Source organism: Manis pentadactyla, chromosome 5, assembly GCF_030020395.1.
Source record: "Manis pentadactyla isolate mManPen7 chromosome 5, mManPen7.hap1, whole genome shotgun sequence".
Classification (NCBI taxonomy): domain Eukaryota; kingdom Metazoa; phylum Chordata; class Mammalia; order Pholidota; family Manidae; genus Manis; species Manis pentadactyla.
The window spans coordinates 164,078,100-164,094,060 of record NC_080023.1 but is presented as its reverse complement, the minus strand read 5'-3'; the positions used below and the strand labels follow the sequence as shown (position 1 = coordinate 164,094,060).

The window sequence follows — 15,961 nt, the reverse complement described above, 5'->3', positions numbered from 1 at the left end:
GAAGTGAATTGTCCAAAGTGTCCTCATTGCCAAGTAGTGGTGGATCTGGGGCTCAAAGTCAAGTCTGGCCAACTATTAAAGCCATGTCCTTAATCACAGTGTTTACTGCCTGTGTGTGGCATTTCAGCTGTACAGCCTTGCTAAGATGTAGGTTATCAGCAGCTATATTTCTCAAGGAAGAAAACAGAATGAGAGAGTAATAGACTCATCAATATACACAGCTGGCAAGATACAAAGTTATGATTATTTATAAAAGTTCAGGATTAGAAGAAAGAATAGGGTCTTTGAAGGGTGTCTTACCCAACCCTCTCATTTAACAGATAAGGAAACAGATACAGGAAAGGGAAGTGACTTACGCCATGGGCATGTCTATACAGTTGGCAAAATAACACTCAGACCTCTTTCTCCTCCACTGAAGTTGCTTGATGTCATTGGCAGGGACAGCAGCTCACATTCACCTCCTTCCTTCAATAGTAGGTCAGCTCTCCCGCTCACCATGCAACTCACTATCATGTTGGACCAGTTTATGGATAATATTATGCTAATAGGGCTTGGTGATTGGGAATATGAGACATCTTGATGTCTCCCTGAGACAGGCTAGAGGTTGGGAGACAAGACCCAAGTTGTGTCATTGAGGGCTTTCCAGAGAAAGAGAACCAACAGAACATGCACACACACACACACACACACACACGCACACAAACACACACACACACACGGGTGTATGTATGGTATGGGAGAGGAGCTGGGAGAGAGCAACTGATTTTAAGGATTGTCTCACACAATTGTGGAGGTTGGCAAGTCAACCCACAATCCATGGAACAGGCCAGAAGACTAGAAACTTGGACAGGATGTCTACGTTATAGTTTTGAAGCAGAATTATGCTCATATACAAAGACTGGAATCCCCTAATTCCAGCCATTTAATGTGATTAAAAGCATGTGGTCTAAAGGCAAAGAAGTACAATTATACCACCTGTATGTCATGTAACCTAGGCAGGTTATGTAATTATGTAATCTCTTTGAGCCTCAGTTTCCTCATGTGCAAAATGGGTTTCACAGTGGTACCCATTTCCTAGGAATGCCATAAAGATGAAGCATAAACAACACCCACACAAGCCTAGTACATAGTAAGCACTCAGCTCATGTTAGGTATTTTTATTATTATCAGAATCCTCATATATATATATGGGTGGTTGACAAATCTTTGAGACAATGGACTTGGAAGTCAAGTCATAAGAGGGATTTTTGGAAGAAGTCTGGTTATCCTGGGTAAGGACAGAACTTGAGCACTGCCCTCAAGTATCTGCCAAGCAAAAATGAGATGGGAAGAAACAGACATTTATTTCTGGGACTCCTGGGAAGATCAGGACCCAAAGGGGAACTGCACACAGTAGCCTCCTTGGTAGAAGAATTCCCGACAGTCAGAGAGTTTTGACTTATAGGATCCGGATGGGGGAGCTCCCCATCCCAGGAGGTGCACAGAGCCAAGCCTCAGTGGGCAGCTGGCAGAGAGGGGATTCCTGCACTGGTGGGAGGTTGAGGAAATGACTTACGAGGTCCTTCCTTCGGCCTTGATCTCTCTGAATAAGAATCCCAAAATTCTCTCCCCTGTTTAGTCACACGGGCAAGAGAGCATTATGGGCAATACCTTCTCCTCCTCCTCTGCCTGTCCTCTTTGTGCTTCTGTTCCTCAAAGAGCCAAGCTCCCACCCCACTACCACTGGGCCTTTGCACAGGCTATATCTTCTCCATAGAGGTGCATCCAGATTTTGCAGACCTGAAACGTAAAGCTGGGAGACCTTAAGACAAGAAGAATACAAAATCAGATGCAAATGTAAATATTAAGAATGAGAAAAAAAACTGCAACAAAATTTTAAAAGTGGATAAACACAATACAATGTCCAGAAAAATAATATTTACACTACCCACCTGAGACACCTTTATAATGTTTTCATTCCTACATTTTGGTTGTATACTTGTAGGATAACCTTTTCATATGACATTGATTTGGTAACATCATTTTCTTCAGAGAGGATAAGAAGATAATTGAGTCTTCTCTGGCACAGCTGACCAAAAGGTTTTTTTTTTTTGTGGTTGATAGTTTAGAAAAGTTTCTTTCAATTTCACAACTCATTATGGGTAGAGTCAAAAAATTTTAGGATTGTCGTTAAGCCTAGAAAAACCTGTCACGTTTCTTTAGTAGAAGAACTGTAAGATGTCAGGACTTCCCATGGTTCCTTGATGACTAACCTTAAAAATCTTTTGAATAGATGCCACCTAAGCACTAATTTGTTGCCAGTGTCCTCTTTGCAATGGTGTGTTTTGAGATTTGTTACTTTCAGCGATGTCAGTGCTCCATGACAACTTCCCCTTAGCTTAGATCCCCCAAAACGCCACAGCCCCTCCAGCAGTGCCTGAAATGAGGGGAAGCACAGAAGGAAGGGGAAGTTGGAGAAAGAGGCAGTGTTCTCTACTGCAGTTAAAATAGCTTACTTTTGACAACTGTGCAATAGCATGTGATCCTGAGTGTGCATCGCCAGGTCCCTGGAAGGTGCTGGCAGGACAGGGTCTGCAGCTTAGGCTGGAGGGCTCTCACAGTAAACCTGGCCTGCCCACTTTGCCTCTCTCCAGAATGAATCCCTACCGTGCCCACCCCTGGAGAATGCCCTTGTCCACTTCTGCTGGAGCATCGCCTCTTCCAAGATGCCTCCAGAATTGGTGAGCTGCCCCATGAGGCTGGAGGCCACGTCTGTCCAGCTCACCCTGTGCCCTCAGTATACTCTGAGCAGTGCCTGGTACGTACTAGAATCTTCAGGAGGCTGAAGCGACCTGCCAGCATCACCCAGAGAGTAGCTGCCAGAGCTGGGAATTAACCTGGAAGGATGGAGGAAGATCCGCCTTCTCAGATGGGCTGCAGGCCTCAGACAGAGAACTCAGGTCTTGCCAGACCCCTGCAGAGCCCTAACTGGTCTGCTTCCCTTCCTCTGTCCTGGTTGCTGGTCAGGAAAGCCTGAAGGAGGCCTGAACCCTGCAGCGGAAATCTCCTTCCCGGATATTGTTGTGAAATAGAAAAGAGTGTGGACCTGGGTTTGAATCTCCAGGCCACTCCTTAGCAGCCATGTGGCTTTGGGCTAGTTGGTCTCACCTTCCTGAGCCTCACGGTCCTCATCTCTAAAATGGGTCTTGTGGCTGCCCTCCTCCACCGGGGTTGGAGGCTGTAGGTAGTTAGATTAGCGGAAGTACTCTGTCCCTGGACACAGTGTCATCCAGCAGCAGCGTTTTCTTTGTGAACTAGGGCCTAAGCAGAAGTCTTTTCCTCCTCTTTATAGTTTGTATCTGCCTGATCGCCCCATCCCCACCCCAGCCCCTTCAGGTCCCTCCCAAGGCTTTTGACGATGCCTCTGCTAATGTCCACCAGGAGGGCCAACCTGCTTGTTGCAGTCAAGCATCTGAAATGAGCATGCCCGCCTGCCCACCTCCCGCTTTGTAGGGGAGGGTGCACCTCCATCAGGGACCAGGCAAGGGCCAGCCTCACACCCACAGGGGTCAGAAGACAGCTGCCCCTGGACTGTGAGTTTGTATCAGTGGGCCACACCTTTCTCACCATGTGTCTCCAGCTCCCAGCCCAGGGGCTGGCCCAGGATCACACCCAATAAATGCTGGTTGGGAATTCAGAGAGATGCTAAGACACCACCTGCCCCAAAGCAGCCACCTGGCTCAACCTGGGGAAGAAGAGGTTGTGCACCTACTGCGTGCCAGACACTGTGCTCAACTTTTCTACATGCTTCTCCCAACAGCCTGGTAAGACAGGTACCAGGACAAGCCCTTGCCCGAGCCCACCCCCACGCTGAAACCTGAAGCTTGGAGGTGATATTCCAACCAGGGCTTCTGACTCTGTCCACTGGTCTCCCTATATTAGTCCTTAGACCTAGAATTTCCCCCTTAGGACCTTATTCTTTTCAGTTAAGGAATTGTCTGTTAAAATGTAACCGTATGGCAAGTAACTCTAACATTTAGTTTTAAAGATCAAAAGCTATTTTCTACCCAGGGGTAAAATCAACTGTGAACTCTTAAAAGGAAGGAAGCGTTTTTGGTTCTTTTCATGTCCTCACAGAGGGGCCTGGCATGGAGGAGGAGTCCAGTGATGTTTGTTGAATGACTGCATGAATGCAGGACTCATCAATCACTGGCCTGTCTCTGTAGAATCACAGCTCATTTGGGTAAGATGAGACTGTCTATCCTAGAGGTCACAGATTTATGGTGGGGTTATATGGGTTATAATGGGGGTTATATGGCTCATAATCCTATTTGTTTAATCCACACCATATCTCTTTGAAATCTGAATTACTTGCCAATATCTAAAAGTTAGAAGATGCATAAAATCCAGGTTTCCAGCTTATGGCAGAGACTAGCTAGATTCCACCAAACCCATATCCTTTTCTTGCCAGCACACATGGTCCCTGTAGTTAGTTGGGACCATGTGACCACACTCCAGCTGATGGAATGTGGGCAGAAGTAATATGCACCACTTCCTGCGTGGTCCCTAAAACCTCTCTCCCAATTCTCCACATTATCTTCCCTGCCTGCTGGCCAGATGCAGAAAATCAGGGGAAGTCTCCTAAGCCTTAGGAGATGGCAGAGCCACAGGAAAAGAGGAGCAGGCCCTCCATGGCTGGCCCACATTGGACTACAGTAGAAAGAGGAAATAAGCCTTTATGGTATAAGGCATGAAGCTTTGAGGCTGTTTGTTACAGCAGCCTATCCTAACAAAAACAGCATCTCTTGAAAAATCAGAAATCTGGCAGCTCTGGGCTCACTTTTCCAGGTGGCAACGATGAGCTGAAATTTTGCAGCTGCTTTCCCCTGGCTGACATTTTCGAGCTCCCCTGTTCCCTGGCCTTCATCTGCTTGACTCCTAGAGTTATCTGATTTTGCAGCTTCTGATTAAATTCAATCTCTCTCTCAAATCTATGGGGGAAATTGAGGCAGAGATAGGACAAGGGACCAGCTCAAGGTCATAGTGTGCTGGGGGCAGAGCTGAAACTTGGACTGAAGTCTCCTACCTCCTACTCCAGGGGTCTTTCTCAGGATCTTACTTGTGAACAGAGTGGAAGTTTGATTAGGAAGTGAGAAAAAGAGGGGAATGTACAAGTCTAGGGCCCTTTTGGATTGGAGGGAGAGTTAAGTGGCCAAGAAGGGAAGGGGGCCCCCTAGATGGAGGAGGGGGTGGAAAATGAGGGGAGCCATGACTTCTCTGATTCCACAGCTTGCACAAGGCTTAGAAATGCCTGCCAAGCAAAATAAGAGTCCTTCCCCAAGGGGCTAGACCCGTGTCTGGTGTGGGAGCCCGACTGCAACCCCCCCTTTCTCTCCCTCTTGGGAAAACATCTGTGTCCGTGAAGCCGAAGCCCCACTGAAAAGCAGCAGGAGCCAATTTCCCCCTGGGTCAGGGAGGGGTGGGGGGCCCTGTGAAGTGCGGAGAGGCGGGCTCAGGTGAGAGGCTGGGAGGCCTCCTGGCCCCTTGCAGTCACCAGGACTCCCTGATACCTTGAGCATCTGTCAGCCGTGCATTTTCTGCTCAGAGAAAACACAACCCAACTAAGGAAACTTCTCGGATGCTCCTCTGACATTGTTTTTCAAGGACAGTGGCGTCTGCCCTGGAGATGTTTGCAGGGGCCCAGGGGCTGCTGAGCGGCCACGAATCCCCCTCAGGCTCCACTCTCTCACCGGCCCAGACCAGACCATGGCCTGCAGCCCATGGCCACTTTGCTCACTCGCCGCTTCTCCACAGCTTGTGTCCCGCCCCCCCACAACTGGGGGCCACCTGGCTCCCTAGGCCCAGACTGGGAAAGGCTCCCGGAGACTTGAATTGGCACTCAGTGCCCCCCATCCACCACCCCACCACCTCACCACCCACCATCAGCACACTGAAAGAACAGCAGAATTCATTAAACTGAGGGCCTGGGTAGAAAAAGAAGAAGAGAAAGTACCCCCTACCCTCCACCTCTCAAAGGTTGTTCAGAGCTGTTGGTGTAGGAAGGCCCTGGACTCCATGAACCCCTGTGGCCCCTGGGCACAGATGCTTGAGTTGAGCTCAAGAAACAGTTACGCAGCAGTGACACCAGATATGTATTAAAATCACCACAGCAAACTCTTACATGGGTCTACAGCCCCTTACCTGCACTTCTGAGAATCCAAGAAATTCTAACCAAAATATTTAAGGATAGCCCCCAGACTCCTTGTTGTCAAAAACCTACTACTGAACAGATGAATATTCATATATTATTTTCTACAGAAATATTGCTGTATTTAATTATGGGCTGCTAACCCAGACCCTGCTGGTGTGTCATATAACTATGGCATGTGCTTTCTAAAACCCCAAAACTGCCCAAATCCCAAAACACACAGGCTCTGAGACCTCAAGGCTTTAGATAAGGGATTGTGCTTTACATCTATTAACTCAGTCTTTGCAATAATCCCACGGAGTAGAACTTGTTATTATTATTCATCCATTTTATTATTGTTACTATTATTGTTGTTATTATTCATCCCATTTTATAGATGAGGAAATGGAGGCAGAGAGAAGTGACTTGCTTCTCAAGCTGCTGAGTATTGGAAAGGGGTTTGGACCCAGGCATCCTGGCTCCAGAGCCCACACTCTGAACCCCTCCACCATCTGCCTAGTCAAGCAAGGTGCGGCTGGGCTGGTACACAGCAGGAAGAATCATTTCCAGCTGCCTGTACAACCAGTACGCACCTAGGAAGAGCGAATCTGCTGTTACCGGCGTCCCCGCGTCTGGGTGAGGACCAGCCACCTGAGTAGCCCTGGAACTGTCCGGGATTTGCATTGGAAGTCCTCCATCCCAGGAAACCCCTCAGTCCCGCCAAACTGAGGTGACTGGTCACCCTAGATTTTCCTCTTAGGAACATTGTGAGCACCACGACCCCACTGCAGGGGATTCTAGGCTCTGAAAATGCGAATTGTTCATACAACTTGGCTTCTCAACCCAAACCTGGGTCTCCTGCACGCCGTCAGCTGAGACCTGGGCAAAGGCTGGCTGTGTTACGTGCACTGAGAAGGTGTGTGTGTCCAACTTGGCACCTCCCTAAGGTGTGAAGGGGTCTGCAGGGACAAGGGTGGCTTTCCCTCGAGGGCTGTCCCAGCCAAGAGCCCAGGCTGAAGTTAAACAAATACTGAACACACTTTGTTTTACTTCCAATAACTTCTGAAATTCCAATAAAATGTCATAAAGGCATTTAAAGAACGTATACCTATCCACTGGGATAAAGAGAACACAGGTGGAGAAAATGGAAATTCCACAGCCAGGATTCCCAACTGACCCTGGTCTGCTTTCCCACTAGGCACGTGCAATGCTCACAGACGCAGGCTTGCACACGTGTGGGCAATGAGTTATTATTGACTCTGTATAAAGAGCTCTGCCCAGGGCTGCGGGGATGCGAGGCTGGGAGAGGCCTGGAGGCAGGGACGGCTTGAGGCCTGCAGATTTGCTCTGAGGTGGATGGGATCCTGGTGTTTGACCAGCCACTGTGGGAACAAAGCCAGGTATAAACCCATTTACCCCCAACATTCTGTTGTAATTTTTTGGTCTCACCAAATCCATAGTGAACTTGCCCGGGCTGAAACTCCGGTGAAACACCCTGTGAGGAGATAACACCAGGTAACAGGAGTCAACCAAATTCTGGAAGCTGCAAAGCAGGTGGTGAGCAGGTACTGAGTTAAGAAACTCGAGAAATGGAAGCATAGCTGTTTGGGAGGGTTGGGGGAGGACGTCATCAGGACATAAGACAATTTAAGGTCCTCAGAAAGGCTCAGGGAAGGGAGGGGCTGGGAACCTCCAGAGACCAAGGTGTAGCGCAGGGCTGCATGGCTGTCTGGGGGGACAAAGGCAGGGCCTCCTCCTCCCACAGCAGGAGGTGCACTCCTGGCAGAGGCTGGGAAAGCAGGTTCTGAGCCCATGTTCATACAAGGCTTAGCATAGGGCCTGGAATACAGTATCATAGTCGGGTCCTTGCTAACATTCTTACTGTCAGCTGGCCTCTTTCTGCCTTGGTCTCTTATTACCATCTCTTGGGCAGATAGAGGCTCACTGACATCTGAGGCAGGACAAGCCAAGAGGGTGGCAGCTTGGCTGCCTAGTAACAAGCCCTCCACCTATCTACGTAGCTTCCTCACAAACCAGGCTATTTGATGTGGCAGAAATGGCTGGTTGCCTTCCAATATTTACTATCCTCTTCTTGGTAACAGAACCTCCCTTTTCAGGCAGCTAACTTGCCTCCCAGCTACAAGGCACTTCCCAGTCTCCTCTGCAATTAGGTGTGGCTATATAAATGGAAGTGTCATGAGGAAATCAGGAAGTATCTTTAAAAGAGGATAGCACTTCCTCCATCTGCTCTCAGGACTGCAGATGTGATGGCCAGTGCTCCAGCAGCTGTAGTGGACAATGAGGATAAGGCCCACATAGTAGGGATGGCAGAGTGGTGAGATGGCAGGATCCATCTTCATGGAGTAGCAGTACTAGTCTGCATTACCCACTTCTGGACTTCTTTTAGGTGACAGAGAAATAAACTCCTTTCTTGTTTGGGCTACTAGTAAGTTTTTTTTGTTGGGTGTAACTGATCCCAACTGTATCTGGTAAATGTGAGTTGGGGGCTCCCTTGCCCTCTTTCCTATTCAGAGATCCTAGAAGATCAGAATCAGCAGAGACCTTAGCTGTTATGGAGTCCACAGGGTCAGGGTTGTTTCATCTCCAGTTGTTTTCTTCAGCTCATATAAAATGTTTAAATGTCGTATCTGAACACATTCAAAACATTAAAACGGCAGCTTCTAGCTTTTCTTGAGTAATTAGAGGATGTGGCAGCACTGGATTCATGTTTCAGCATGGCAGCATGTAGATAGGGCACTGGCTCCTTGTTGCACAATCCCCACAATCTTTCTCTCCTATGAGCTAGGCATGTCTATGTATCCCATGAGCTAGGTATGTATAGAGGTTATCTTACAATCTACATATTTATATACGTTATCCTATGAAGTAGGTATATGGATTATCATAAGGGAGGTATATGGGTTACCCCACTCAGCAGATGAGGAATATAAGGCTCAGAGAGGACTTGTCCCATGTCACAGAGTTGGAAGTGGTGGAGGTGAAACTCCCTACTGTTTGCATCCCACACTTGCTCTGTCAGCCTTTGAGTTTGCAATCCTTAATTTCCCCCTTGCTCTATGTTTCACAGAGGAAGACAATAGAGACAAGGAGGAAGAAAGACTGATGCTTGATATATTGCATCCAACAGATGCTCCTGCTGCACTGTGAGCTACCAAATAGAAAAGGGTTTTTTTCCCTCTATATCTTCAGTGCCTAGGACAGAGCCAGCCCAGGGAACTGTGTGCTAAATGAGAGGCAACCCACCCTCAGTCACACACAGCCAGATGCAGAGCTGAGATGCAAACGGAGGGTGCCTGCCTGCCCAGGGCTTTCCCTCAGACCTGGCTGCTGTCCAACCTACAGAGCTTTCTCTTGGATAGACAGAGGTCAAGACACAGCCTCTGAGGTCTAGCATATTCACACTCAAATTCCAGGGTCACCTCTCACCACTTTGAGCCTTGATTTTTTTACCAGCGAATGGGGCTAATCACATACCCGCCGCACAAGATGGCTGGGAGGACTAGAAGAGGTCATGCATGTGAGTCTTCACGGTGACCAGCACATAATAGTTGCTCAATAAACAGGAGCTATTACTGTGACACATTTTGTATGAGTGCATGGGTATTTTGAAATTCCTCTGCTTGGGCATCCACCTGCCCTCCCTTAACTCAAGGCAGCCTGAGTCCTACCCAGGTTGGACACAAGCTCATGCTCAGGTGAGGACATCCCACATATATGGGAGCTTGAAAATGATATGAGTGGCTTGCTTACATTCCGTCATTCTACCAAACACATAACAGGTTCCTGCTCTCCACCAGGCCCTGTGTTAGGGCTGGAGGTCCAGGAGAAGTTGAATCTGTCCTACCTTTGAAGACTACCTGGCTGGTAAGGTGAGACAAGGTCACCTGACTCTGATACACAGAAGATGATACATCTTAAGGAAGGAGGAGCAAAAGGTGTCCTCGAGAAAAAAGCCTTCCCACTCCAGCAGAGGCCTCTGACCACCCTCACCTGCGCTCTCTCTCCCGGGCATGCTGCTGCACGGCATGACCCTGTCTCCCCTGCTCCTCAGCGTGGCCACAGGACCCACTGGTGCTGACTGAATGTGAACTGAAGTGTGATCAGTACCACTTCCAAGCTTGGCCCCTCGAAACCCCAATCACTCCCTAATCCTTTCCTCCCCCTCTGAATGGCTGGAATATTGATGGCCCCTGGGGCGACCTTGAGACCCACACTTATAAATTCAGGCTGAGTCCCAGAAGGACTGAGTATAGTTGCCACCCACCCAGAATCGTTACATCAGCAAGAACTCTAGCTTATTTTCCAGGTAGTTGTAACATTCTATGGCTACTGTAACCAGGGTTATCCTGAGACATCAGCCTCTGATTGTCTTCATTTTGTAACTTTTCCCTTCCAAACGGCTAGCAATTGCATTTGGTGCTGTATACTGTTACCAAACCTATTGTCACAACTTAACTCTTCATGTAATTGGAGATAATACTTGTGACCAGTACTGTTTCAGCTTGGGGAGATTCTTATTGGTTAGTTCTCTGTTTTCATTCCTTTTGGTGGTGGTGGTATATGGAATTGGAACTTGAACTGGGTTTTTTAAGGAAAGTTAGAATTCCCGCATGTTTGAGCATGTATCTCCCTTCACATGTGAATGCCTTGTGTGGATGGTGGATTTTTGAAAAGTATCCCTCTCCATCCCTCTTCCAACTCTGTAGACATTGGTCCACCATGTACAGATGTGGAGAAGTTCAGGACTAGCCTGTATCACCCAGGGGCCTGGCAGGAACCAGGCGACATGCTCACAGAGTAACTGAGGAGGTTTATTTACATTCAGTTATAAGAAGAATAAGGCCTGAGGATCTGCTGTATAACACAGTGACTATAGTTGATAACACTATTGTATAGCTGAAATATGCTGAGTAGAACTTCAATGTTCTCATCAAAAAAAGAGGTTAACTATGAGGCAGTGGATGTGCTGATTAACTCAGTGGGGGGATCCTTTCACTATGTATGCATATAGTAAATGCTTACATTGTACACTTTAAATATCTTACAGTTTTAGTTGTTGATTATACCTCAGTAAAGCTTAAAAAATAGTAGTTTATAAAGAGGTGGGTAGGGGTGGCTGTCTTGCCCATATGCCCTGGCATTACCTCTACTTATTGCTAATGCTCAAGTCAATCTTTCTTGTTCTGTTTCTGTCGCAGGTGTTATCTAGCCGTGGGAGCATGCTCAGCCCATGTGTTGAGCAAGCTAAAAGTGCCAGAAGTTACCATCCTGGAAGCAGCCCTCCAACAATGTCAGAGGGCAGCTGGTGGATAGCTCCCAGCTTCCTCACTCCTGGGTTGGCATAACTCTTGAGACGTGTCCTACATCATCTCTCCCAAGAGACTGAGTTCTGGGTGCCCGGTCTGGAACCTGCCTGCTTTGGCTTCTCCCATTCCCATCTTACCCTGTGCGCCCCTTCCTGCGTCTCCTGGGATCTCTTCCTAGGTACACTGTTCACACACAGATCTTGGCTCAGGCTCTGGGGGACCTCTCACCTGAAGCAGTTTAGGGAATAAAGGGTGGTGCAGTAGCCTGAGGCTAGTATCAGAAGGAATCATTGCCTTTCAAGAAAGGGGCAGGAGGGAACAGTGTGGCGTGGAGACAACCTCCTGACAGGAGCTGTGGCCTGGGCAGAGACGCAGGTGACCCAGGGACTGTCCAAGTGGGGAGAGGGAACAAATACCTGACTTTTTCCTCCTTCCACCTCTGATCTCCTGCTGGCGCCCCCTATGGACCATACCCAACCAGAAGCCAGAGGGCAACACCTACTGGTGTGTCCATGGGGGTCAGGCTGCTGCCCACGGCAGCATGGAGAAGGGGAGGGAGTGCATCTGGAGGGGTGGACCCAGATTCGCAGCACAGAGCCTGTTTTTTGCCTTGGTGTTTGACCTGCTTGGAAAGGAGTGTTTTGATAGGCCAGGACCAGGCAAAAGGCATTTCCAGGGCTCGGGATGGAGTACACGAAGGTGCAGAGACTGGAGGGGCTGGGGTGGGTGACAGCGAGCATTCCTGTTCTCCCCTGAGGCATGACAATCCATCCCAAGGCTTAGTGGCTGCAAATAACCACCATTTTATTATATACAAGCCTGTAGGTCAGGAATTGGGGCTGAGGTCAGCTGGATAATTCTTCTGTTTCCCTTGGCCTACTGAAGTCACACGCAGCTGGTAGCTACTCTCATCTGGAGGGTCCAGAGTGGCTTCACTAATGTGTTTGGTTTCTTGGTGAGGATGGCAGAAAGGCTGGGCGTGGTGGGACTGTGGACTGGAGTGACTGTACATGGATTCTCTACTGTGATGCTCTTGAGGTAGCTGGACTTCCTACATGGTGACTCAGTTCCCAGAGAGAGTGTTCAAGAGACCCCAGTGGAGGAGGCAAGATTTCTTCTGACCGAGGCTCAAAGTCCAGGAATGTCATTTCCCCCATGTTCTATCACACAAGTCCATCAGTCCAGCCCAAGTACATAAGGAGTAAAATTAGACTCCCTCTTGAAATGGGAGGGGTAGCAAAGACCTTCTGGTCATCTTTAATGGACCAGTGAGTCATCCAGGTTGACTAGTGTGTGAGGCATGTGCTGAGAAATGCTGGGACTGACGTTGGAGAGGGACTTTAGTGCCATGACAGGGGCCGGGGAGACAGTGATACGGCAGAAAGTGAAGTTTCTAGAGTCAGGTTCAAATTCAAATCCCTGCACTGCCATTTAAATACATGTGCCAAGCAGGCTGTTCCTTTCTCTGAGCCTCAGTGTTCTCACTTATAAAATGAGATCAGTTCCTACTTCACAGTATTGCTGTAAAGATCCAATGGGCTAGTGTTTACAGAGTGCCTCCCAGAGTACCTGGCTCCAAGCATGTCTCAATAAACGGGAGCTATTACTATTTATCCTCAGTAAATGGAGAGCCATGAAAAAGTCTTACAAAAAAACTCCTCTGGCTTCAACAATGTATTGGGAGGATCATCTCTGATCTCCCCCTCACTCCTACATACAACCCCAACCAAGTCCAGCTGATTTGACCCCCCTAATTGGAGCCTGAATGTGGTTTTCCCACCTTCCCTGACTAACCACCATCTCCACCCAGACCACTGTAGCTGCCTCATTCCTAGTCCCCCACGCTTCCCCTGGCCCCTCTGCAATGCCCTTTTCCCAGCAGCAAATCCAGGCCTCACCTGCAACATGCACACCTGCGGATCTTGTCGACTTACAGACTCAGTTCAGCAGGGCTGGGAAGGGTTCTGAGAGTCTGTAGTTCTAATCAGCTCCCATATGGAAGCCCATGATTCCCAGCCCCTTTGAGTAGCTGGAAAATATTTCTTCCAAAAGAAGTTTGGTACCATCATGCCTCCACTTAAAACCTCCACTGATTTTCCAGTGCTCTCAGGGGAAAGCCCAAAACCTCACCGTGTCCCACAAACCCTGGGCCATGTAGTTCTCATCTGATTCTCTTGACCTTATCCTCCACACACCCCCACACACCCTTACTGTTTATTTATAATATAATGAAATGAAACCACCCTGCCTCACAAGCACTAGAACACTACCAGTAACTGGAGTGCACCTGTATGCTCCTCACCCCTCCTTCCCCATTTCCCTGACATAAAACACAAATTTGAGAACAATAGTTATCTTTCCCTTGCTTTACATTTTTTCCTACAAATGTATGTATCTAAACATGCGTTTTTTAGTTTTGCTTTCATTATACATTCTAAAAGCTGCCCAATAGTAGTTTTCTACAACTTGTTTTTTTGCTCATCATTGTTTCTGATAGATCAATATTGTCTGCAGCTAAAGTTCACTCAGTCTTGACTGTTGCGCAGTACTCCATGGTGTGACTAGTCCAGTTTATTTGCCCACTCACCCATAGATGGGCATTTGGGGTGTTTCCAGTGTTTTTGTCATTAGAAACAGCGCTTGTGTGAACATTCTCCTATAAGTTCTCTGGCTGCAGGCAGGCGGGTTTCTCAGGGGTAAATGCTGAGGTGGGGATCTGTTGTGTCCCCTCACCTTTCACTCCTCAGCTCCCTGGGGCCTCTCACAGGGAAGGTCTTCACCTGGGCTGCCCTGGTGCACTCCACCCCCACCCCCTGCCCCTCACCTGGCAAACTTCCTCAGAGCAGCCTTCCCCGACCTGCAGGCCGCGGCTGGTCCCCATTAAAGCCCTCTAACTATACAATTATGTTGTGTGACTATGTGATGAGCGTGTGTCTCGCGGGGAGAGCGCAAGCCCCACGAGGTGTGTGATGCTCACCGGTTCCCAGCTGGGCCTGGCTCAGTGCAGGCGCTCAGGCAGGAGCGTGAATGCAGCTCGAGCTGCCGGGCAGGAAGCAGAGCCCGGCCGGCGGCTGGAGCCTGAGCCCACAGGTGGCTCCAACCCGGCGACCCGGGACCGGGGACTTCGGGCGGGCCACCGCCCAGGGTACACTCGGGTTTGTCTTTGCTGCTGGCCAGGAATTCCAGGAAATACGCAGAGCCGGCAGCGGGGCCGGGGCGGGAGCGGGGCGGGGTCTCCGGGCCGGGGGCGGGCCGGGGGGCGGGCCCGAGCCCGTTAAGAGGACCGTGGCGGGCCGCCGGTGCTACGCGCCCCGCGGAAGCAGAGACCACCCACCCTCGGCGGAGGGGGCAGCGCCGGGGCGCACGCTTGGCACCATGACCCAGACGCCCGCTTTCGACAAGCCCAAAGTAAGCGCAGGCGGGAGCTCGGGGGCGGGGCGCGGTTCTGGTTCCTTGTCTGGCTGGAGGGCTTAGTGGTGTCCACGCCCCAGGAATGAACGGGGACCCCTGTGGGCGCTTTCTTCCATCAGCTCAGGTTTTCGCCCTTCTCCAGGCTGTTCAATGAGCGACAACGAGGCAGGCAGGGTCCTGAGTCTGGACGCGCCCCTGGCTGGCCTCCGAGTTCTGCTTCTGCCCTGACGTGGCCACTCTGAGTCTCAGTTTCATTGTCTGTCAAATGGGCATCGCAGCCGCCCGCCTGAGTCTAGGCAGGGTGCTTGACATCTCCGAAATTCAGCTGTACAATGGGGCCTGGAGTCTATACCCCGACATACCTAGTTTTGTGAACAGCTTTATACTCCAGCACTATGATGGTTTTGGGTGCCAAGAAGCTCAGATTTGTGTGTGTGCCCATGGGAGAACCCTGAGCATGCTGGGGGGCGGCGGGGCGGGGAGCAGGGCGCCCTTCCTCCTGCAGGAGGCGCTGGGTTGGCCTTAGCCCTTGAGCTCCGGTAGGGTTCATTCAGCGCCAAGCCACAGCCACTGGCTACAAAGGGTATGTCCCTTGTCCCTCTTCCCACCAGCTGTGGTGTCTTGGGGATGATGGGGTCAGGGAGGGTCTGCACGGGTCTTGGGCCCTCTTGGCAGGCTTGCAACACTGAGACTCAATCCAGGGAAGGGAGGAGGAGCCCCGGAGTCTGCCCAGCAGAGTGAATAAGCTGCAGGTCAGGGGAAGGAGTGAGCAGCAATCAACCTCGACTTACCTAAGTAATAGCTTGAGTGATGATGGCAGCAGAGGTCAAAAAGTGTTGGTGAGAAGCCTATGGGGGTGGGGAGGGGAGAGGGGGGACTCTGAGGAGGAAAGCACTGGCCCCTACTGCTGATGCCCCCCCCCCAGGGAAAATGCTCAGCTGCTCCTGGTCAGGGTGTTACTCCTGCCCCCAACCCCATGCCCCCTTTGCACCTTGTTGGGATGCCCTGTGCCCCATAATTAAAGCTGCTTTCCTTTAAGGTTTTTCTTTAATGCTTT

General features: G+C 49.7%; 1 protein-coding gene across 4 annotated transcripts in view; it reads left to right on the top strand.

The window, feature by feature from the left end:
• The first annotated feature begins 14,747 nt into the window (after positions 1-14,747).
• The window catches only part of ADA (adenosine deaminase), a 30,346-nt gene continuing 29,132 nt past the window's right edge, over positions 14,748-15,961 (top strand). For 2 of the 4 annotated variants that reach the window (XM_036902190.2, XM_036902189.2), the window contains exon 1: positions 14,749-14,901. In XM_036902190.2, coding sequence (XP_036758085.1) covers positions 14,869-14,901 — 33 coding nt within the window. In that variant the 5' untranslated portion in view covers positions 14,749-14,868. Of the gene's footprint in view, positions 14,902-15,961 lie in introns of all 4 variants that reach the window. The other 2 variants (XM_057503013.1, XM_036902193.2) reach the window with 2 other exon arrangements.